Source organism: Entelurus aequoreus, linkage group LG04 (genome assembly GCF_033978785.1).
Source record: "Entelurus aequoreus isolate RoL-2023_Sb linkage group LG04, RoL_Eaeq_v1.1, whole genome shotgun sequence".
NCBI classification, from domain to species: Eukaryota; Metazoa; Chordata; class Actinopteri; order Syngnathiformes; family Syngnathidae; genus Entelurus; species Entelurus aequoreus.
This window is the reverse complement of record NC_084734.1, coordinates 14,088,216-14,114,428: the sequence shown is the minus strand read 5'-3', so window position 1 is coordinate 14,114,428 and position 26,213 is coordinate 14,088,216. Positions and strand designations below refer to the sequence as shown.

Sequence of the window (26,213 nt, the reverse complement as noted above, 5' to 3'; positions counted from 1 at the left end):
TTCATCAATTGAACTTAGTCTAGTAGAGAGCAATGGTAGCCATGAAAAACACTAACCTATTTGTTATTAACCGTCTGGAATGGACATATGGTGTCTTTTAAGTTGAAGTGGAGTGGGTTTTTTCATTTAATTACTGCGTCATGAGACTTTGTACAGTATGTGTAAGTAATATGCAACTCTAATTGTTAGATACTTGTTTTTATTGACAAATGTCATGTTTTATTGCTTATTATGTATGTGTAGCTTGTGTGCTATTGTGTGCTGGGCTGTTGTGTAGCTGCTAGCTCCTAGTAGCCTATAGCTTACCATGTATACCTTTTTTGTAAATGGTTTCAGTACAATACAAGACCCGTGTGTGTGCCTGTTGGAGGACATTTAGATGTTAACTGGCAAATAAACGCGCTGCAGGACTGCTTGTATTGGAGCGCTTAGTTAGAGATTTTAGGTCCTGTTTACACTGCACACCAAATCTGATTTGTTTGCCCTCAGGTGACACGGATCAGAATTAGTTTTGCCAGTCTAAAAACTCCAAAGTGCTTCAATTTTTTTTCTTGTTAGATTCTTGCCACGGAAAGACGCAGCCCGCTAGTGGAAGTAGCTACGTCATCACATTATCCAGTTTCAGTGAACAAAGTATGTTTTCAACGGCCAAATTTTCGGTGCATGACTAGTCAATAGTGCACAAATATTAGTCTATATGTAATATATGAATATATGTTTTGATTCCGAAGAAATAGCGATTGTTGAAAGACAAGAATTGACGCTGCGGCGTATTTGCTTACCGTATTATTCGGACTACAAGACGCACTTAAAATCCTTTCATTTTCTCAAAACTCGACAGTGCACCTTATAGATGGCAGTCACACATAATATATACATGTGGACTGCACTATGATAGCAATATGACTCAAGTAAACACCAAAATGTTATGTTCCATTGAAAATATAGAACATTACACACAGTGCTCAAAAATGTATCAAAATGTTTTAGTAGGATGTTGGTAAGCTATGAAGCCGCACCGCTTGATGGATTGTACTGTGCTTCAACATAGGAGTAGTGAAGTGAAGTGAATTACATTTATATAGCGCTTTTTCTCAAGTGACTCAAAGCGCTTTACATTGTGAAACCCAATATCTAAGTTACATTTAAACCAGTGTGGGTGGCACTGGGAGCAGGTGGGTGAAGTGTCTTGCCCAAGGACACAACGGTAGTGACTAGGATGGCAGAAGCGGGGATCGAACCTGCAACCCTCAAGTTGCTGGCACGGCCGATTTACCAACCGAGCTATACCGGGTATTATTATGGTGTGTGTATAAGGTAAGACATATTATCTGGTGTTTTGTTTCGCAATATTATGCAAAACTAACTTTTCTTACCTTCTGGTACCTGCTGATCTGTATTTGGGATCTGTATAAGTCCTGAAAATTTGCGCGTGTCCGCCTTTGTAGTCCGTGCCGACACCGTAGTCGATAAGCTTCTTCCTTTCCCTCTATCTTCTTGTTATGGGACATTCATCCTCCACTGTTGCCATTTCTAATATAAAGTAGTGTAAAGTTCTTACTTATAACTGTTAGTAAAGATGCCATGAAAGCACTAAAACATACCGGTGTAGTGAGTTTACATTATTCACCCAAGGAACTTTAGTTACTAGAGCGTTCCGGTCGGACGGTTGTTGTTGCACTAGTGAGCCACGGATGAGGAGATGCTGCTCCGTTATTGATTGAAGTAAAGTGTGAACGTCATTAAAACAGTTAGCGCCATCTTTTGACACTTCTTCCACTCAAATCCTTGCACGCTACACCGCTACAACAAAAATGACGGGGAGAAGACGCTGTCGAAGGTGAGCCACGTAAATAAGACCGCCCACAAAACGGCGCATCCTGAAAAGACTGTCAGAAAGCGACTTGAAGATGATGTGTAAAACATCATCTATGCAACATTTTGACCAAAGAACCACCATCACATGTTATGTAGACCACAAGGAAGTCTTTTACATTTAAAAAAAAATACAAATAATATGACCCTTTTAATGTTCCCTATAATCCGTTGCGCCATTTGTATGAAAATAGACCTGACTAGACCCGCTCATCGGCGTGCACCTTCAAGCCAATAGAGGGGGACAATCTTTGGGCACGTCTCGATTCAATTCGATTCTGATTCATGGGGTGACGATTCGACTCAGAATCGATGCTTGATTCAACACGATTCTCATAATACATTATTTGGTGTACAAATCATCATAAAGCCTTTTTAAAACAAGTTACAAAAGCTGCTCCCGGCTGCTGACTTAAGACTTTTACGCAGAATGTTAGCCTTAAAAACGTATTTAAAACACTATTTATTATTTATTTACAAAAATCGCAATGTTGCTCAATCTAATAAAATAAAATAGAGCAACTCCAACCCAATCCCAGCTTTACAATTATAATATTAACATTGACAAAGCAATTGAGAAGTCATACAAATACAATACCTATTCATTTATGAATTATAAATGTACTTAGACTTTTAATAAATAAAAATTGCGCTTTGGATGTAAATAGATTTTTTGGAGAACCCCTATAATCCGATACTTGTTTGTTTCTGATGTCGGACCGATATCCAATACCACTATCGAATCAGGATCCCCTGATCATTAGTTAAAAAGGGTAGTGAAATCTACTCTACTCAAAACATTCATTTACACAACAAGTCAAAAGATTTGAGACACTTTGACTAGTAGAATGCAAAAGTGTCTTCAAACTTTTGACTGTTCTTGTATATGATTTTAAAAATGCACAAATACCAAATACAGTCTTCACAGTAAAGGTAGTCCTCGGATTCTGTACTTCAGACACGTTAGTGTCTTTTATTCAACCAAAAGCCAAGTTGTCATGGCTATATCACGGCTAAGTAAAAAGGTGCAACTTAAAACATTTGTATGCACGTACTACACTTAAAACCTTTAGTACATCAGTATGTGGAATTAAATTATGGAATGGATTAAGCAAAGAAATCAAAGTACTAATAACTGTTCAAAGTGTTTACAAATCATGATCAACTTTTCGAACTTATTGAAAATGAGATCATCTTATTCATCGCATATGTGAATTACGACTTACTTGATGTATTTATTCATTTTGTTGTTGTTGGAGTAAATTGTGTACAAGTTGAGAATGCTAGCAGTTTCTATGAAAGGGAAAAAGGGGTCGTGTTAAGTATGCTCTGCTTCTTCCTACTCCTTTTCGAACATGTTGAATAGAGCAGTGTTTTTCAACCTTTTTTGCGTAGAAAAAATCCAGAGGCACACCACCAGCAGAAATCATTAAAAAACGAAACTCAGTTGACGGTAAAAAGTCGTTGTCGCAATTGTTGGATATGACATTAAACCATAACCAAGCATGCATCACTATAGCTCTTGTCTCAAAGTAGGTGTACTATCACCACCTGTCACATCACACCCTGACTTATTTGGACTTTTTTGCTGTTTTCCTGTGTGTAGTGTTTTAGTTCTTGTCTGGCGCGCCTATTTTTTTGGTATTTTCCTGTAGCAGTTTCATGTCTTCCTTTGAGCGATATTTCCCGCATCTACTTTGTTTTAGCAATCAAGAATATTTCAGTTGTTTTTATCCTTCATTGTGTGAACATTGTTGATTGTCATGTCATGTTCGGATGTACATTGTGGACGCCGTCTTTGCTCCACAGTAAGTCTTTGCTGTCGTCCAGCATTCTGTTTTTGTTTACTTTGTAGCCAGTTCACTTTTAGTTTCAATCTGCATAGCCTTCCCTAAGCTTCAATGCCTTTTCTTAGGGGCACTCACCTTTTGTTTATTTTTGGTTTATGGTTTTTACCTGCACGCTGCCTCAGTGGTTGAAAAACACTGGAATAGGGAAACTGGAGATGTATCATGTTGTTATTGTATGCACGTTCGAAATAAACCCAAACCAGAAGTAGTTTTCCGTTAAATTTCATCACGTTATTGTTGAATTATTTTCTGGCAGGTGGAATACAGTAGGTGTATAAATAGGAGTTTGACAGTGCGAGGTATAGCCTGGCTCCTAAGTTGCTTTAGGACTGTAGCGTTGGCAAACTAACCTTTTTATGTTTATTTATTGGCAACATCTCAGTCCTCGACTGCAATTTTGTTATGGCTTCTCCGAAGCGAATAAGCCAGGTTATGCTTCCTCAGTGTAGTGTAGCTGTAGATAAAATGTGTGCCTCAGGCCCGGTACACACTGTAACTCCTTCTGCAGTCAAACTCGTGTTTACGGACCAAAATGTAGGTTTTGACAAGTCTGCGGGAGAGTCTACTGATTTTAATTTGCATTTAGGTGTGCCTTCCCAAAAGTTAACCTTTATTCCGGTGAAGCCATTTCTTTGCTTCAAAGGTGAACTGTGGCTGATGTATTGACCGAGGCAGCCAGAGTGCTGCATTAGAAACATGCAGAGTTATTACCGTATTTTCCGGACCACGGGGGGTGCACCGGACTATAAGGCGCACTGCCGATGAGCGGGTTTATTCAGGTCTTTTTTCATAAGGCGCAATAAATGGGTAATACATTTTTTCATTTTTCATTTATTTATTTCAGGCAATGACATAAAAAGTACAAAGTTGACAACACATAATAATATAAATTAATATAGTGCAAAAGGTAATGTATAGTATGTAATGCATGATTGTCCAGTTTTGCCTGAAAGGGAGTGGGAAGAAGATAACTTATTTAATCCCACCCCCAGTTTTCCATTCAGTGATTATTCACATGAGTTCACTGTTACTTTGTTCAAGGATTATAATACAGATGTTGTATCATAGTGGCATTACCACAGGTAACAATAATTATTACACTGTAACCATAATTTGTATTGAGATTGAGACTTTTATTAGTAGGTTGCACAGTGAAGTACATATTCCGTACAGTATCAACAATGTAGGAATAATGAATATACCAACAATGGTAATAGACAAAAATAAATGACTTCCTTGTGGTCTATATAACATGTAATGGTGGTTCTTTGGTCAAAATGTTGCATAGATGATGTTTTAGACATCATCTTCAAGTCGCTTCAGAATGCGCCGTTTTGTGGGCGGTCTTATTTACGTGGCTCACCTTCGACGGCGTCTTCTCCCCGTCATCTTTGTTGTAGCGGTGTAGCGTGCAAGGACGGGAGTAGAGGAAGTGTCAAAAGACGGCGCTAACTGTTTTAATGACATTCAGACTTTACTTCAATCAATAACGGAGCAGCATCTCCTCATCCGGAAACAACAAGGCCGGAAAAGTGTCCCTGTTAAAAACCGTCCGACCGGAACTCTCTAATAACTAAAGTTCCTTGGGTGAATAATGAACACTCACTACTCACTAGTTTTCTGACAGATATAAGTAGGAACTTTACACTACTTTATATTAGAAATGGCAACATCGGAGGATGAATGTCACATAACAAGAAGATAGTGAAAAGGAAGAAGCTTATAGACTACAGGGGCGGACTTGCGCAAATTTTCAGGACTTATGCAGATCCCAAATACAGATCAGCAAGTACCAGAAGGTAAGAAAAGTTGGTTTTGCATAATATTGCGAAACGCCAGATAATATGTCTGCTAATGGGTGCCATTTTGCGGTCATTATACACACACCATAATAAAACTCATACTTCTGACTACGGTAGCCGTAATGGGCCGACAATCCATCAAGCGGTGCGGCTTCAAAGTCCTACTAAAACATTTTTGACAGATTTTCGAGTGCCGTCTGTAATGTTCTTTATTTTCAATGGAACATTTAATGTTTTGGTGTTGCTTACTGGCGTCATCTTGCAGTCTACACGTATATCTTATGTGTGACTGCCATCTACCGGTCACACTTATCATTACACCGTGTACCAAATAAAATAGCTTCGACAACCAGAATTATGCTGTACATTAGGCACTGTCAATTTTTGAGAAAATGAGAGGATTTTAAGTGCGCCTTATAGTCTGAAAAATACGGTAATGTTTTTGTTGTGGTTACAAACAGTTTTGCTCAATAAAATGATTGATGGAATTCCTGTCCTTAAAGCGTCTCGACAGACGATAATTGAACAGTGTTGACAAACATTATTTTATTATTTTATTTTATAAATTGTCATCCGTTTATTTTGTTTAGAGTTCAGATGGGATTTTTGATTTTCTGCGCGACATATATTTGCTGTGCGTGGACGACGCGTGAGCAGTGCGCACACTGCAAAAAGTCAGTGTTCAAAAACAAGGGGAAAAAAATACAAAAATGAGGGGTATTTTATTTGAACTAAGCAAAATGATCTGCCAATAGAACAAGAAAATTTGGCTTGTCAAGACTTTCCAAAACAAGTCAAATTAGCTAACCTCAATGAACCCAAAAATTCCTTAAGATAAGTATATTCTCACTAATAACAAGTGCACTTTTCTTGGTAGAAAAAAAAAAAAGAGACCTTTTTGCTCAATATGTTGAAAAATATTCTTAAATTAATTAAATGCTAGTGCCATTATCTTGACATAATGATATGCGCTCGGCATTACATTTCTTGAAACCAGCAAACTTATACTAAACATTTCTTAATGGAAAGGCAATAAGGAAACCGCTTGTTACTCTCGGGGTCTCCTTGCCGCTCAGGCAAATCATATTGTCTAAAAATGCATTTTTCCATGGATAACATGACATCAACGCGCCAAGTGCGTGCTCTTTCAGTCAATTAGTGCGCATATATACAGCCCGGCCCCCAGCCAAAAAAATGTTAATTGTAACTTTGAAGAATTCATCTGAATGTGCATGAACTATTTTGGTTCAAAATTGTTTGAAATGTTAAATGTTTAAATATTAACTGTCAGTTTGCTGTACTGTGCCAACTGTACCACTATATGAGTACGTATTTTCTATTGTTTCATTGAAAATAAAACAGCAAAGTCCATTTGGCTGGCATCTGTTTTAATTATGAGACACAATTGTCTATAGGTCATGATTTTTTTTTTCATGCTTGAAATAAGAAATTATTACTTTAAAAAAATAGTTTTATACTTGTGAGTGTTGATGACACAGCTTTGCAACAGTTGATATTCTAGTTTCAAGCATGTTGTACTCAATATAGGTCATCAAATCTCAGCAACAAGCTGTAATATCTTACTGAGATCATTCAGGACCAAAACACTTAAAACAAGTAAAACACTCTGACATAAAATCTGCTTAGTGAGAAGAATTATCTTATCAGACAGAAAATAAGCAAATATCACCCTTATTTGAGATATTTCATCTTACTTAGATTTCAGTTTTTGCAGTGCAATTGCGTAGGCGCGCACCTTAGAGGGAACGTTGATCATATTCTACCACATTTTTGGCCTAAATTAAGCATTTTCGTGCATAAAAAATGGCTTAATGTACTAAAAATCTTGTTTATTGCGGTCAATTAACAGCGAGGGAGGACTGTAGTCCTAATGTTGTGATCAGTCCTCTTAACTGCATTTTCACGAGGTGCTTATTTTCCTGGTAGAACTCGACGGAAACCTCGAAGGAAATCAGCGCTCCAGAAGGTTCAAATCCACCTTTGGAAAACTCCCCCGGCTCCACGGAGACGAGCTGTGTTGTCAGCAGCCTTTCAGTTCCCACCATCGTCATCTCTCCCTGCCAGCCTCTTCTGGAGCCGCCCGAGGAGGCGGAAAGGGAAAAGGAGCCCCACTCGTCTTTAAACTCGCACTCCTCCAGCAAAAGTTGTTCCGACGACTCCGAGAACCCTTTAACGCACTTCAAAATGCTCATCAAGGGACTGACGCGGTCCAGGTCCCAGGAGTGTCTTGCCTCCGTCAGAAACCTCGGCGAGGAGAACCCCGACGACACGCCGACCTGCGGCCAAAACGGAGGACTTGAGGGGGAAGGCGCGGAGGGCCCGTCGTGGTTGCATCTCAGCTCCAGGCCGGCGAGGAAGGAGAAGGGGAACCCGAGGTTGTCCAGCGGGTGCACCAAGTCCAAAGGGAAGGAGTCGGGGGTGGAGGACGACTCTCCGAGTGCCAGGAGCCAAGGCACCTGGGAGCAGCTGGAGGCCACCAAAGCCATCTTTGATCTGCTGAAGGAAATCTCAGGTTAGTTCCTACACGACATCACAGACGCCTCATTTAGACATCTTCAGAATCAGAATAGTTTTTATTGCCATTGTTTGAGCATTAACTAGGATATTTTTCCTGGTGCAATCGTGCGACATAAAACACAAACAACACCGAATAGGTAATAAAATGAGCTGTAACTGAGCTTTCACCTATTTTTAGCTGCTTGAATAGAATTCTTTGTTGATGATGCCTCCTTCTGGCCTACGGCAAATAGACGCTTGAAAGCTAGCTAAACGCAGACAACTGTCAAAAGTGAGAGGATTGCGTCGGCCGATAAAAGAAGTCGAGCTTGATTTGATGCTTGTTGGAAAAATGAAATGCCGAAAGGGACTTTCTGTCAACCGCTTTCAGTAAAAAAAACAGCTGAAAGATGACAGCATTGTTTTAATGGGTCTTAAGTGCAGTCGAGTTTACCTGTCGCCATCATAAAACATTTTAGTAACTGCACAGGCAAAGTTTTAAAGCGGAGTTACTTAATTTATAGTCTTCTGATAGAAGTGATTTGGCCCTCTTACAATGACAATAACAAAAAAACATGTTTTTCATGACCTACAGTACCGTTCAAAAGTTTGGGGTCACCCAAACAATTTTGTGGAATAGCCTTCATTTCTAAGAACAAGAATAGACTGTCGAGTTTCAGATGAAAGTTCTCTTTTTCTGGCCATTTTGAGCGTTTAATTGACCCCACAAATGTGATGCTCCAGAAACTCAATCTGCTCAAAGGAAGGTCAGTTTTGTAGCTTCTGTAACGAGCTAAACTGTTTTCAGATGTGTGAACATGATTGCACAAGGGTTTTCTAATCATCAATTAGCCTTCTGAGCCAATGAGCAAACACATTGTACCATTAGAACACGGGAGTGATAGTTGCTGGAAATGGGCCTCTATACACCTATGTAGATATTGCACCAAAAAACAGACATTTGCAGCTAGAATAGTCATTTACCACATTAGCAATGTATAGAGTGTATTTCTTTAAAGTTAAGACTAGTTTAAAGTTATCTTCATTGAAAAGTACAGTGCTTTTCCTTCAAAAATAAGGACATTTCAATGTGTACCCAAACTTTTGAACGGTAGTGTATGTGGTAGTGTTGTATGTCTGGCTGCGGGTCCTGCCTTTAAAAGAAATGTTACCCCTTTCAGAGATTACATTTAGTTCCTGGGGACGGCGTGGCGAAGTTGGTAGAGTGGCCGTGCCAGCAATCGGAGGGTTGCTGGTTACTGGGGTTCAACCCCCACCTTCTACCATCCTAGTCACGTCCGTTGTGTCCTTGGGCAAGACACTTCACCCTTGCTCCTGATGGGTGCAGGTTAGCGCCTTGCATGGCAGCTCCCGCCATCAGTGTGTGAATGTGTGTGTGAATGGGTAAATGTGGAAATACTGTCAAAGCGCTTTGAGTACCTTGAAGGTAGAAAAGCGCTATACAAGTATAACCCATTTATCATTTATTTAACTTTCTGTCTGTAAAATACATCTTTTTATTAGCATTTATGAAATCTAGTGACAATATTCCATGAATAATATCCTTAGATTAACAATCTTAAAAAATGGCAGTAAAATAAGCACACATTTGATTGAGGAGTTAGAGTGTTACAACCTGGCATTTACACATTGTGTGGCGTTGGGGTTGTCCGACTTTTTGTGTGGCCATAAACGCAACACTGGCTAAGTGCCATGAGTGCGTGTGTTGGTGCAGGTGAGACAGAGCGAGCGAGCGGCTTCTGTTGAAACGACGGATGACAAAGTTGGTTTAAGCCTGGTTTGTATGGCAGAAAATTACCAGTTTTTATAGATAAAAGTTTTTTTTACTCATGTTTTTGGTGTGGTTACAAACAGTTTTGCTCAATAAAGTGATTGACGGAATTCCTGTCCGTAAAGTGTCTCGACAGACAATAATTGAACTGTGTTGACAAAGATTGTTTTATTCATTGGGGCCACTCTTGTTGTCACTCACAGAGCTGCATTGCAAAATCATACAGTATGAATTGTAATCTGTTTATTTTGTGTAAAGTTCAGATGGGATTTTTGATTTTCTGCACGACATTAATTTGCTGTGCGCAGAGGACGCATGAGCAGTGCGCAATTGCGCAGGCGCGCACCTTAGAGGGAACGTTGTTGCCAACCCTCCCGATTTTCCCGGGAGACTCCCGAATTTCAGTGCCCCGCCCGACCATACTCCCGATTTCCACCCGGACAACAATATTGGGGGTCGGCCTTAAAGGCACTGCCTTCAGCGTCCTCTACAACCTGTCGTCACGTCTGCTTTTCCTCCATACAAACAGCGTGCCGGCCCAGTCACATAATATCTACGGCTTTTCACACACACGAGTGAATGCAAACCATACTTGGTCAACAGCCATACAGGTTACACTGAGGGTGGACGTATAAACAAGTTTAACACTGTTACAAATATACGTCACACTGTGAACCCACACCAAACAAGAATGAGAAACACATTTCAGGAGAACATCCGCACCGTAACACAACATAAACACAACAGAACAAATACCCAGAACCCCTTGCAGCACTAACTCTTCCGGGACGCTACAATATACACCCCCCCCCCCCCCCCCCCCCGCTACCACCAAATGTTGATATTTAACTCAGAAGGCTGCAAATAGAAAAGAGGCATTCAATTTTCTTTTAAAATTGTTTTTAATATACCATTGATGTTTTTTCGTTTGTTTTTTGAAAGTAGATTTTGCACTGTTAAGTTATATAAGCGTTGCTTGTTCCATAATCAGTGTTAAAGCAAATCAGTGTAGCAAACTGAGCAATAATTAATGTTTTATTCATGCACTTTCTCTTGCTACTTCAAGGCTTGAATGTTTGATTCATTCATTATTATTTTATTTTCAAATGTATTATTAGCCTGTGGAAAAAGTTTATTTTGATATTTACCTCAGAAGGCTGCAAATAGAAAAGAGGCATTCCATTTTTATTTAAATTGTATTTGATATGCCATTGATATTTTTTTATTATTATTATTATTTGAAACTCGATTTTGCATGTCACTAAAGTTATATAAGCCTTGCTTGTTCAATATTCAATGCAAAACTTGTTTGGGTCCCTATTAAAAGGTTAATTTGTCCAACCTTGGCCCGCGGCTTTGTTCGGTTTTAAATTTTGGCCCACTCTGTATTTGAGTTGGACACCCCTGCTCTAAAGAAAAAAATACTTTTAGCATCATACAGTATATCCTAACAGTCATCACTTCTAAAGAAAGGTAAATCTGCGTGCTGTCTGTGCCTTATAGTGACTTATTTTAGTGAATAAAACCCCTGAAGACAAAATCATCAAGGTTTCTCATTGTCCCATTGGGTTTAGTTTTTCTTTGCCCTGATGTGGGATCTGAGCCGAGTATGTCGTTGTGGCTTGTGCAGCCTTTTGAGACACTCGTGATTTAGGGCTATATACAGTGTTTCCCATAAACTGCCAAGATACCTGTCGCGGTGGGGGCGTGGCTATGGGCGTGGTCACCATGACATCATCAAGTAATTTGCAGAATTTACTACAATGATATGATTTTCTCTAAAAAGGCTCAAATGTATACTTACTAATTAATAATAACAGTTTTGTTTTAAACGTCCATCCATCCATCCATCCATTTTACAATATAATTACAACACTTTGTGTACATATTTATATACAGATTTGAACAATAAGTTATTCACTGAAATATATTTATTAATCGTGGTACTTACAAAAAATATATCTTATAAAATATAAAAGCTAAAATGTCTCTTAAAGCTCTGCCCCTTTAATTAGTGCATAATAAATAATTTAACTTTAGCCTACTACTACAACCGTATTATTTACCAGCAACATAAAGTGAAACAGAGGCAGAGGTGTCCTGCCACAGTCAGTAACAAATAAACAGAAAACAGTAGTGGTCAAATACAAATAAGGCAACAAGAGAAGTATCCTGCACTTCTCTTTTGTAAAGTAAATCTGAACAGCCTATATGGGCATCTACATCAACTATATGATTAGCCTGAGAAGCTGGACAGGACAAAAAAAAAAAAAAAAAATTTATTTGTATTTTTATTTGTGGCGGACGTAATTCTTTCGTGGCGGGCCGCCACAAATAAATGAATGTGTGGGAAACACTGATATAAGTAAACATTGATTGATGCCCTTATTGTCAAAGAAAACTGTATTTTATACGGCAAACACACAAAATATGCAATATTTCACCCAAAAATATTTCAAAGTGGAATTTATGTGAAGTAATTGAAGGCTTAATTAGGTCACTAATTCACAACAATGATTTTGATTCATTATTATTTTTTGAGCAATGACCGCTATAAAGGAAAAAAATGGTGTTAGTGTTATTAGTCAACCCTGCAACTTTTCCTCGCTACATTGCACCTGTTTGCTCTTTTATTCCACTTTTTTATGTGTGTTTACTTTTTGATAGTATTTGTAGATTATACATTTTAGTAACTGCACAGGCAAAGTTTTAAAGTGGGGGTACTTAATTTATAGTCTTTAACAGGAAAAAAAGTCCTATCAGCATCATACAGTATATCCTAACAGTCATCATTTCTGAAGAAATGGTAAGTCTGCATGCTGTCTGTGCTTTATAATGAGGAATTTTAGTAAATAAAACCCCAGAAGACAAAATCATTTGTTTTCCTGGCAGAAAGGAGGGGTGAGCAAAGGAGCCTCCTCATTGGCTGACACAATATATAGTGAAAACTTGTTTTCAGTGACGCACGGCTGCCGAAAAAAAGATGCATTGTTTCCCACACATTCATTTATTTGTGGCGGCCCGCCACGAAAGAATTACGTCCACCACAAATAAAAAAATAAAAACTTTTTTTTTTTTATATTTCTGTCCAGCTTCTCAGGCTAATCATATAGTTGATGTAGATGCCCATATAGGCTGTTCAGATTTACTTTACAAAAGAGAAGTGTAGGATACTTCTCTTGTTGCCTTATTTGTATTTGACCACTACTGTTTTCTGTTTATTTGTTACTGACTGTGGCAGGATACCTCTGCCTCTGTTTCACTTTATGTTGCTGGTAAATAATATGGTTGTAGTAGTAGGCTAAAGTTAAATTATTTAGTATGCACTAATTAAAGGGGCAGAACTTTAAGAGACATTTTAGCTTTTATATTTTATAAGATGTATTTTTTGTAAGAACCACAATTAATAAATATATTTCAGTGAATAACTTATTGTTCAAATCTGTATATAAATATGTACATAAAGTGTTGTAATTATATTGTAAAATGGATGGATGGATGGACGTTTAAAACAAAACTGTTATTATTAATTAGTAAGTGTACATTTTTTTAGCCTTTTTAGAGAAATCATATAATTGTAGTAAATTATGCAAATTACTCGATGATGTCATGGTGACCACGCCCATAACCACGCCCCCACCGCCACAGGTATCTTGGCAGTTTATGGGAAACACTGAGATGGCAATACTTGCTGTGACAGCATATAGTGTGAAAAACAACAAAAAGAGGAAATCGGAGGAAGAAAAGAAAGATGCTGTACGTCTAAAAAACAAAGAAGAGACTAAACCCGAATAAATATTGGCCCGGCGTATTCAAGATGGAGGCCTGGGACTTACTTCAGAAGCGCAAGTGACTGTTTTCCTTCTCGACATGTCATCTAATGTTCCCATATTTTGCGTGTCTCCTTTTGCGTGGCGACACGTGTTACCGATAGTCTGCAACAAAATACGAAGCAGGGGATCCCTCCATGCGACTTCACTGTGGGAGCAGCCTGGGAGGGACTATCAGCGAGGTGCACAGAGTGGGGGGGGGCACTTTGAATTCTGCCTGGTGACACAAGATTTAAAGGCCTACTGAAATGAATTTTTTTTATTTAAACGGGGATAGCAGATCTATTCTATGTGTCATACTTGATCATTTCGCGATATTGCCATATTTTTGCTGAAAGGATTTAGTATAGAACAACGACGATAAAGATCGCAACTTTTGGTATCTGATAAAAAAAGGCTTGCCCCTACCGGAAGTAGCGTGACGTAGTCAGTTGAACATATACGCAAAGTTCCCTATTGTTTACAATGATGGCCGCATGAAGTGAGAGAGATTCGGACCGAGAAAGCGACAATTTCCCCATTAATTTGAGCGAGGATGAAAGATTTGTGGATGAAATATTTTTAAATGAGGAAAGTGCAAGTGAAGGACTAGTGGGGAGTTGAAGCTATTCAGATAGGGAAGATGCTGTGAGAGGCGGGGGTGAACTGATATTCAGCTGGGAATGACTACAACAGTAAATAAACACAAGACATATATATACTCTATTAGCCACAACACAACCAGGCTTATATTTAATATGCCACAAATTAATCCTGCATAAAAACACTTACGTGTTTGTTATGCTAGCTCCTAGCTCCTCTGCTAGCTCCTAGCTCCATAGAACGCACCAATACAATTCAAACACCTGATCAACACACACAATCACTCAGCCCAAAAGACCGTTCACCTAACCCAAGGTTCATAAAGCTTATATATTTTTAAAAAGTTACGTACGTGACGCGCACATACGGTCAAGCTATCAAATGTTTAGCAGCCAAGGCTGCATACTCACGGTACCTGATATTCAGCTGGGAATGACTACAACAGTAAATAAACACAAGACATATATATACTCTATTAGCCACAACACAACCAGGCTTATATTTAATATGCCACAAATTAATCCTGCATAAAAACACCTACGTGTTTGTTATGCTAGTTCCTAGCTCCTCTGCTAGCTCCTAGCTCCATAGAACACGCCAATACAATTCAAACACCTGATCAACACACACAATCACTCAGCCCAAAAGACCGTTCACCTAACCCAAGGTTCATAAAGCTTATATATTTTTAAAAAGTTACGTACGTGACGCGCACATACGGTCAAGCTTAGCAGCCAAGGCTGCATACTCACGGTACCTGATATTCAGCTGGGAATGACTACAACAGTAAATAAACACAAGACATATATATACTCTATTAGCCACAACACAACCAGGCTTATATTTAATATGCCACAAATTAATCCTGCATAAAAACACCTACGTGTTTGTTATGCTAGTTCCTAGCTCCTCTGCTAGCTCCTAGCTCCATAGAACACGCCAATACAATTCAAACACCTGATCAACACACACAATCACTCAGCCCAAAAGACCGTTCACCTAACCCAAGGTTCATAAAGCTTATATATTTTTAAAAAGTTACGTACGTGACGCGCACATACGGTCAAGCTTAGCAGCCAAGGCTGCATACTCACGGTACCTGATATTCAGCTGGGAATGACTACAACAGTATATAAACACAAGACATATATATACTCTATTAGCCACAACACAACCAGGCTTATATTTAATATGCCACAAATTAATCCTGCATAAAAACACCTACGTGTTTGTTATGCTAGCTCCTAGCTCCTCTGCTAGCTCCTAGCTCCATAGAACACGCCAATACAATTCAAACACCTGATCAACACACACAATCACTCAGCCCAAAAGACAGTTCACCTAACCCAATGTTCATAAAGCTTATATATTTTTAAAAAGTTACGTACGTGACGCGCACATACGGTCAAGCTATCAAATGTTTAGCAGCCAAGGCTGCATACTCACGGTACCTGGTATTCAGCTGGGAATGACTAAAACAGTAAATAAACACAAGACATATAGTTACTCTATTAGCCACAACACAACCAGGCTTATATTTAATATGACACAAATTAATCCTGCATAAAAACACCTACGTCTTTGTTATGCTAACTCCTAGCTCCTATGCTAGCTCCTAGCTCCATAGAACACGCCAATACAATTCAAACACCTGATCAACACACACAATCACTCAGCCCAAAAGACCGTTCACCTAACCCAAGGTTCATAAAGCTTATATATTTAAAAAAAAGTTACGTACATACGCAAAAAAAAAGTTGCGCACATACGGTCAAGCGATCAAATGTTTAGAAGCCAAAGCTGCATACTCACAGTAGCACGTCTGCGTCTTTGTCATCCAAATCAAAGTAATCCTGGTAAGAGTCTGTGTTGTCCCAGTTCTCTACAGGCGTCTGTGTATCGAAGTCAAAAGTCCTCCTGGTTAGAGTCTCTGTTATCCGAGTTCTTCCATTGACTGCATCTTTCGGGAATGTAAACAAAGACGCGCCGGCTGTGTACTGTTGTTGCTGACTTCGTTCGAAAAATACGTCCGTTTCGCACCGACAACTTTCTTCTTTGCTTGCTCAGCTTCTTTCTCCATAATGCAATGAACATAATTGCAACAGATTCACGAACACAGATGTCCAGAATACTGTGGAATTATGAAATGAAAACAGAGCTTTTTCGTATTGGCTTCAATGTGGAAGGCATACCCGTGTTCCCCGGGCTACGTCACGCGCATACGTCATCCTCAGAGGCGTTTCAAACCGGAAGTTTAGCGGCAAATTTAAAATGTCACTTTATAAGTTAACCCGGCCGTATTGGCATGTGTTATAATGTTAAGATTTCATCATTGATATATAAACTATCAGACTGCGTGGTCGGTAGTAGTGGGTTTCAGTAGGCCTTTAATTACCATATTTTCCGGACTATAAGGCGCACTTAAAATTCTTTTTATTTTTCCCCCAAACTCGACAGTGCGCCTTATAACCTGGTGCACTTAATGTACGAAATAATTACCGACCTCGAAGCAATTTTATTTGGTACGTGGTGTAATAAGTGTGACCAGGAGATGACAGTCACACATAAGAGATAAGTGCAGACTGCAATATGACTAAGGCTGCAGCTAACGATTATTTTTCTATCGATTAATCTATAGATTATTTTTTCGATTAATCGGTTAATCTATAGATTATTTTTTCGATTCATCTATAGATTATTTTTCCTTTTACCGATTATTTTTTATTTTATTTTATTTAAAATGAAGATGAACAAATAAAAGTAGGCCAGTTTTTTCAAAAGGCATGGCTTTTATTTACAAAAAAAAAAGTATGGCCACTCAGTCAACATTGACAACAACATGACAAAATATTCTGTAACAATGTAAACATTTAAAACTTTTAACATTTAACAAAATTAAAAGTAGCTTATTTGCTTTTTAATGTGCAAATATAAAAGTAAACATCCAGTGCAAATCTTAATATTCTGCAATAGTATAAGCATTTCAAAAGTAAAAGTATTGCTTATTTTGCTTTAAAATGTGCAAAAATAAAGATAAACATCCAATACAAAAAAGTGCAAAACGAAATATTCTGTAACAAAAGTGTAAACATTTCAACAAAAGTGAAAGTATTGCTTATTTGCTAAAATGTGCAAAAATAAAGATAAACATCAATACAAAAAAGTGCCAATCTAAATATTCTGGAGGACTGTAAACATTAAGTATCGCTTTTAAAATGTGCAAAATAAACATCCAGTCCAACACAGTACACAATAACCAATTCTACTCATTCCAGTGAGTGACTAACAGTTGTAATGAAGAAAGGTTAGCATGTCTACTTGCTTTGCTTCTTTTCTTGTTTACAATATTCCCAGCAGCTGAAAATAGGCGCTCAGAAGGGGTCGATGTGGCTGGAACTGAGAGCTAATTAGCCTTCACCTCAAGCCAGGACTGCGAGTGAGCTGAGCTGCAGTTTAAATTTCTAGTAGGTCAACGGGCTCATAGTGATGTTACTAGTAGTTGACTGGGAGGTGTTTATTATCATTTGGGGAGAGTCCACTGCCTGATGCTCACCTGCTAAACACCTATCTGCTCCACGCTGAAGCGCTGACTACATGCGCTCTGAATACGCACTGCTGATTGGCTGATAATGCTTCGTGTGTACCAATCAGATGGTTGTGTGGGTGGGACAATGCTGCGTGTGTACCAATCAGATGGTTGTATGGGTGGGACAATGCTGCGTGTGTACCAATCAGATGGTTGTGTGGGTGGGACAATGCTGCGTGTGTACCAATCAGATGGTTGTGTGGGTGGGACAATGCTGCGTGCTGAGACAGAGGCAGCCGCAGAAGGAGCAAAGCAACTTGTTAAGACTTTAGCAGCTAAAGTTAGCTTTAGCTTAGAAACTCGTTCGGTACAACCCCGTACCGAACCGAAAGCCCCGTACCGAAACGGTTCAATACAAAACACATAACGTTACACCCCTAGCAGATACAAATGACACATTCATGTTTTTGTGTAATGATGACAACGTATGCTAACGCGGACGATTGACTAGTTGATGGTTTTCTTTTCAAATGTTCGTTCATAGCCGTTGTGCTGCTATGATAGGCCATTTACGCTCGACACTGTGCATACAACAACATTATTAGGCTGTGTATTGAAATACTCCCACACTTTTGACGACTTTTGGCGTGCGTTTTTCCCCTCGCTTGCACAGTCTGCTTTGCGCTCCGCCATGACGGTAGTGTGACGTAATTATGCGACGCGTCGACGCACAAAAACGGCGTCGACGTATTTACATAACCGATGACGTCGACTACGTCGACGCGTCGTTTCAGCCTTAAATATGACTCAAGTAAACAACACCAACATTTTATATGTTCCATTGAAAATATAGAACATTACACACGGCGCTCAAAAATCTAATCAAAATGTTTTAGTAGGACTTTGGTAAGCTATGAAGCCACACCGCTTGATGGATTGTACTGTGCTTCAACATAGGAGTATTATTATGGTGTGTGTATAAGGTAAGACATATTATCTGGTGTTTTGTTTAACAATATTATACAAAAGCGACTTTTCTTACCTCCTGGTACTGTCACGTGTGGGGTCGCATCTCACTGCGGGGTCGTTCCTCCCAGATGCAAAACGGACAACTCCGGCCAAAGCGTGAGGTAGGAACATGATTTAATCCATAAATCATACACAGGTCAACATGCGGGAAACAAACGAAAGGAAAACGTGCCGTTCGCACGCTAAATAGCCAAAACTTAGCACAGGAATCATTAGCCAAGAAACAAGGAATACCCAATGTAACTGTTGCATTCGTAAACAATGAAGCCAGACCGAGTGTGGCGAGTAACGTGAATACATAGCTCCCTGATTAGTGCCGAACACTAATCAGAGGCAGGTGTAACCAATTAGTACCCATGGTAACCAAAACAAACCCAGAAGTGCACAAAACAGGAACTAAGGGAGTCCAGAACAAACAGAAAACACAAAACATGATCCGGACCACGGATCATGACAGGTACCTGCTGATGTGTTTTTGGGATCTGCATAAATACTGAAAAATTGCGCGCATCCGCCTTTGTAGTCCGTAGTCGATAATCTTCTTCTTCTCTATCTTCTTGTTATGGGACATTCATCCTCCACTGTTGCCATTTCTAATATAAAGTAGTGTAAAGTTCTTACTTATATCTGTCAGTAAACTCGCCATGATCCACCCCAGATCCCACCTCACTGAGCCTAGTCTATAAAATCCGCTACACCTCCCTGATACCGAAGTACATGTCAAACTACTTCCTTAACGTAAATGACCGCCATAACCACAACACCAGGGGGAGCTCCACTAACCACGTTAAACCCAGATTCCGAACTAACAAAGGTCTTAACTCATTCTCTTTCTATGCCACATCAATGTGGAATGCGCTCCCAACAGGTATAAAAGAAAGGGCATCTCTATCCTCCTTCAAAACCGCAATAAAAGTTCACCTCCAGGCAGCTACAACCCTAAACTAACACCCTCCCCGGATTGCTAATAATCAAATGTAAACAATCAAATGCAGATACTTTTTCTTATGCCTTCTGATCTCTCTCTCTCTCTCTCTCTCTCTCTCTCTCTCTTACTTACTAATAAAAGCCTCAATCAATCAATCAATGAAAGCACTAAAACATACCGGTGCAGTGAGTTTACATTATTCACCCAAGGAACTTTAGTTATTAGAGAGTTCCGGTCATACTTGAAGATGATATGTAAAACATCATCTATGCAACATTTTGACCAAAGAACCACCATCACATGTTATGTAGACCACAAGGAAGTCTTTTACATTTAGAAAAAAATAATAATAATATGACTCCTTTTAATGCGCCTTATAATCCGGTGCGCTTTATATATGAAAACATTTTTTTTTTTAAATAGAGCATTCATCAGCAGTGCGCCCTATGGTCCAGAAAATACGGTAACATTTTATCAAAAGCCTTTAAGCCTTGATGCACCTTGGACTGCTTATTGTAGAAAAAAACGTGTTTTAATCCAATTCCAAGGTATTTAGAGAAGGTTTGCATTCACCCCCACACTCTTGACCCTGGGCACCATAAGTGTTTATTATATTCATTCATTCCAACAGCATATTTCCCCCATACTCTAATCCTAATAACGCTTATCCCATAAATACATGAATAAATAAACACCATTAAACCACCAGGGTGCAGCAGAGTGTTCCTAATATAAAAGTCATGTCTATATTAAAAACATACAAACACACAAAAAAAACATATTTGTGCTGTCAGATTAATCCCACTTTTAATTTGGATTAAAAGGTTACTACTCGCTTGCATCATTTAAATTGGCTGGGAAAAAAAAGACACAAATGCAATTTTATTCTTCGGATGTTGCAACTTTTTAAAGGATTTCCCTGCTAACAGTTTATCCTAAAGTCCCGTCTGGGTTTATTTCGGAGTGAAATTAGTTTTGAGTGCAGAAGGGTCTCCTCACTCATCTGTGCAGGTAACGTCAAGGTAATGGAGCGTGTGCGGTCAGGATAAGTTGTCCAATCAATCTGCATGTTGCCATGATAAATGCCGTCATTTAAAATACGCACGCTCATTATTTTTGACAGCCCTGATTTATATTCATGAACAGGTCTTGGATATTGAATTGTAAAAAAATGATGAAATCTTCTATCACATTTGAGAGAGACCATTTTGTGGCTTTAGGGTAGAAAATGTAAAATTTTTTTCATTTCAAAGGGGCATCAAGGGGTTAATTAAACATGGGGTGTCCAAACCTTTTTCCACTAAGGGCCACACTGGGGGCCATTTGGTGATTTTTCATTTTCAAAACCAATACAATATGTAGATTTTTTTTAACCTTTAGGGCTCCGCTCAAGTTTGGTCCTGAGGACGGGGAAATGTACCTGTCGTCGTAATAATAATAATTTATATTTTTTCATTTAAAGTTTGAATCTCTAGATCAGTGTTTTTCAACCGCTTCCCACCTTCCGTGACGACTGCATTGTGGTCTGACGGTGTCAGGTTCAAACACCCGACTATCTATTACACGAGACAAGAAGCAAGGAATCAAGCAGAGACAGAGTTGAATTTTGCTCATGAGGAGAGACGTATTGGGCTGCACACTCGGTTACAGTTTCCCCTATGCTCTAAGGCAGTGTTTTTCAACCACTGTGCCGCGGCGTGAGATACAGTCTGGTGTGCCGTGGGAGATGATCTAATTTCTCCTATTTGGGTTAAAAATATTTTTTGCAAACCAGTAATTATAGTCTGCAAATGATGTGTTGTTGTTGTGTCGTTGCTGTCTAAATCTCAGCAGAGTAACCATGTAATACTCTTCCATATCAGTAGGTGGCAGCAGGTAGCTAATTGCTTTGTAGATGTCGGAAACAGCGGGAGGCAGTGTGCAGGTAAAAAGGTGTCTAATACTTAAACCAAAAATAAACAAAAGGTGAGTGCCCCTAAGAAAAGGCATTGAAGCTTAGGGAAGGCTATGCAGAACGAAACTAAAACTTGCACTGGCTACAAAGTAAACAAAAACAGAATGCTGGACGACAGCAAAGACTTACTGTGGAGCAAAGACGGCGTCCACAATGCACATCCGAACATGACATGACAATCAACAATGTCCCCACAAAGAAGGATAAAAACAACTGAAATATTCTTGATTGCTAAAACAAAGTAGGTGTGGGGAATATCGCTCAAAGGAAGACATGAAACTGCTACAGAAAAATACCCGAAAAAGCCACCAAAATAGGAGCGCAAGACAAGAACTAAAACACTACACACAGGAAAAACGGCAAAAAACTCAAAATAAGTCACGGCTTTTTACTGTCAACTGAGTTTCGTTTTTTTTTTTAATGATTTCTGCTGGATTTTTTCAACGCAAAAAATGTGCCTTGGCTCAAAAAAGGTTGAAAAACACTGCTCTAGGTCAACTTCAAGTCTATCTGTCGATGTAAAGTTTTTATTTTTTTTATATTTTATTTTTCTCAAAACCCTGTTTTCTTTAGGTCAAAAACACAAAATATGCAATATCCCCCCCCCCCCTAAATATTGTTGAAAGTGGATTATTTAATGTGAAGTAATTGGAGCCTTATATACACTATATTGCCAAAAGTATTTGGCCACCCATCCAAAGGATGAGAATCAGATGTCCTAATCACTTGGTGTATAAAATCAAGCACTTAGGCATGGAGACTGTTTATACAAATATTTGTGAAAGAATGGGCCACTCTCAGTACGCAGAGAGCTTCATGGAATGGGTTTCCATGGCCGAGCAGCTGCATCTAAGCCATACATCACCAAGTCCAATGCAAAGCGTGGGATGCAGTGGTGTAAAGCACGTCGCCACTGGACTCTAGAGCAGTGGAGACGCCTTCTCTGGACTGATGAGTCACGCTTTTCCATCTGGCAATCTGATGGACCAGTCTGGGTTTGGAGGTTGTCAGGAGAACGCTACATTTTGGACTGCATTGTGCAGAGTGTGAAATTTGGTGGAGGAGGAATTATGGTGTGGGGTTGTTTTTCAGGAGTTGGGCTTGGCCCCTTAGTTCCAGTGAAAGGAACTTTGAATGCTCCAGGATACCAACACATTTTGGACAATTCCATGCTCCCAACCTTGTGGGAACAGTTCGGAGCGGGCCCCTTCCTCTTCCAACATGACTGTGCACCAGTGCACAAAGCAAGGTCCATAAAGACATGGATGACAGAGCCTGGTGTAGATGAACTTGACTGGCCTGCACAGAGTCCTGACCTGAACCCGATAGAACACCTTTGGGATGAATTAGAACGGAGACTGAGAGCCAGGCCTTCTCCACCAACATCAGTGTCTGACCTCACCAATGCGCTTTTGGAAGAATGGTGGAAAATTCCTATAAACACACTCCGCAACCTTGTGGACAGCCTTCCCAGAAGCTGTAATAGCTGCAAAAGGTGGACCCACATCATATTGAACCCTATGGGTTAGGAATCGGATGGCACATCAAGTTCATATGTGAGTCAAGGAAGGTGGCCAAATACTTTTGCCAATATAGTGTAGGTTAATAATTCATAACATTCATTTTAATTCATTATTATTTACTGAGCAAAGACAGTGTTTTTTTATTAAGTCGCACTAAAATTCTCGGGGATCCAAAAGGGCCCCACTTATATATATATATATATATATATATATATATATATATATATATATATATATATATATATATATATATATATATATATATATATATATATATATATATATATATATATATATATATATATATATATATATATAATGTTTTTCCTTTCAACGCTTAAGTCTCCATCAAATTCAGGTTTATTTGTCGATTATAGTTATTTACTTTTTTTTCATGTTTTTTTTGTTTAGTTTGTTTTATAACCTTTCTGTCAAAGAAAACTTTATTTATTTATACGACAAACACATAAAATATGCAATATTTTCCCCCTAAAAATGTTGAAAGTGGATTATTTAATGTGAAGTAATTGGAGCCTTAAATAGGTTAATAATTCATAACATGAATTTTAATTCATTATTATTTATTGAGCAAAGACAGTGTTTAGTTTTTTTGAAGTCGCACTAAAATTTTCAGGGATCCAAAAGGGCCCCACTCATAAAAATGTTTAAAAGGGAAAAAAAAAAGGTCTTTTTTTTTTTTTTCCTTTCAGCGCTTAAGTCTCTCGATCAAATTCAGGTCTATCCGTCAATTTTAGGTCTTTTTTTTTCATGTTTTTGTTTTGGTTTAGTTTGTTTTATAACCTTTCTGTCAAAGAAAACTTTTATTTTATATTGCAAACACACAAAATATGCAAGATTTCACCCAAAAATATTGTTGAAAGTGGATTATTTAATGTGAAGTCATGGGAGCCATAAATAGGTTAATAATTCATAACATTCATTTTAATTCATAATTTATTGAGCAAAGACAGTATTTTTTTAAAGTCGTACTAAAATTCCCAGGGATCCAAAAGTGCCCCACTCATAAAAATGTTTAAAAAAAAGAAAAGGTCATAGTTTTTTATTTTTTCCTTTCAACGCTTAAGTCTCTCCATCAACTTCAGGTCTATTTGTCGATTAAAAGTTTTTTCCTCTTTTTTTTTTCATGTTTTTTTGTTTACCAAAGTTGGTGCTTTTTAGCCTCTCTCGTTTGGGTAAATCCAATGTTATCTTTTTTCGTTTTTTTTTTCAAAGTACTTTAACGAGAGAAGGTAAAAGTGGTAGTTTGTTTTATAACCTTTCTGTCAAAGAATACTGTATTTTATACGTCAAACACACAAAATATGCAAGATTTCCCCCCTAAAAAGGTTGAAAGTGGATTATTTAATGTGAAGTAATTGGAGCCTTAAATAGGTTAATAATTCATAACATTCATTTTAATTCATTATTATTTGTTGTGCAAAGACAGTGGTTTTTTGGGGGGGGTTTTAAGTCGCACTAAAATTCTCAGGGATCCAAAAGGGCCCCACTAATAAAAATGTTTAAAAGAGAAAATTATTTTTTGGAGCAATGACCACCTGCATGGCATCTCCGTGTTATTAGAGTCAACACGTACATACTGTACATATACATTCACTGTACAAACATACATATACACATACTGTACATATACATTCACTGTACAAACATACATATACACATACTGTACATATACATACATACACTCATGCACATAATCACGTTTCATCAAATATAAATTAACGTTGTTGCCCTAGGGTAAACTGGGTAACACATGGCACACTGACAAAGCTTAACCTATTTTTACTATAACAATCTACAAGGTTAATATAGGTTGCGTCTCTTTCTTCCCCTCCATTTTTCTGCTTTCTTTTGTATCTCTAGTTATCGTTACGTATATGTATTGTTGCATTTGAACAACTGTATTGTTGATAATAGAGGTCAATTATTGGTGTTGTTCATTATCAATAGTGATATTTCTATTGGTATTTGTATTGCTCCATTTGTAGTGTAATATTCATTGTCATTTCTGTATTATTATTTATTTTGCTAACTGCTTCTTTGCGATCACTTTTACCATCATATTTGTACATATCCTGTTTGCTGATGTTGCTCTATTGTTGTTGTTATTGTTGTTTGCTGTTGTTGTTTTTGTCTCTCTATCTTATCCCCCTCTTGTCAACACGGCAACTTTTTTCTGGCTACATTTCACATTTTTTGCTCTTTTCATTCCACTTTTCTTATGTTTGTTGACTTTTCGACGGCATTTGTAGATTGTGCCGCGAACCGTAAAAAAAAAAAAAAAGAGCCGCAAGCCACAGTTTGGACACCCTGAGTGACTTTTAATGTTGACAAAGGTGTGAAAAGAACACTGGTGTAGTTTGAATAATTAATGTTTTTATGCTCTGACTGAACGTGTTTGCTCATCATGGCCACCAGAGGGCGTATTTACACGCTCGTTAGCACCCCGAATGCAGCTGAGATAGGCTCCAGCACCCCCCGCCACCGTAAAAGGGACAAGCGGTAGAAAATGGATGGATAGCATTGTCGTGTGCTGTGGGATCTTGTCTCTGACTTCTAACCCAACACTGTCGTCTCCGCAGGGAACTCCATTCTCATCAACATATTTGACGCCATTTTGAAACCAGTCATGCCCATCTTGAAGAAGTGAGTGTTTCCCCGCTTCCCACCTTCTTTGACAACTGCATTGTCGGGTTCAAACACCAAACTATCTATTACACGAGACAAGAAGCAAGGAATCAAGCAGAGACAGAGTTGAATTTTGCTCATGAGGAGGGACGTATTGGGCTGCGCACTCAGTTACAGTTTCCCCCTACGCTCTAAGGCAGTGGTTCTCAAATGGAGGTCCGCGTACCCCTGGGGGTACTTGAAGGTATGCCAAGGGGTACGTGAGATTTTTTTAAAATATTCTAAAAATAGCAACAATTCAAAAATCCTTTATAAATATAAATAAAAACCTATCTTTTTTTCCAAATAGATCAAGAAAG

At 38.6% G+C, this 26,213-nt stretch overlaps 1 protein-coding gene across 3 annotated transcripts in view; it reads left to right on the top strand.

Annotated features, from left to right (window-relative positions):
- Positions 1 to 26,213, top strand: part of si:rp71-46j2.7 (uncharacterized) — a 122,470-nt gene that overhangs the window by 86,379 nt on the left and 9,878 nt on the right. For 2 of the 3 annotated variants that reach the window (XM_062044271.1, XM_062044272.1), the window contains 2 exons: positions 7,475 to 8,060; positions 25,809 to 25,872. In XM_062044271.1, coding sequence (XP_061900255.1) covers positions 7,475 to 8,060; positions 25,809 to 25,872 — 650 coding nt within the window. The remainder of the gene's footprint in view (positions 1 to 7,474; positions 8,061 to 25,808; positions 25,873 to 26,213) is intronic. The other variant, XM_062044273.1, reaches the window with a different exon arrangement.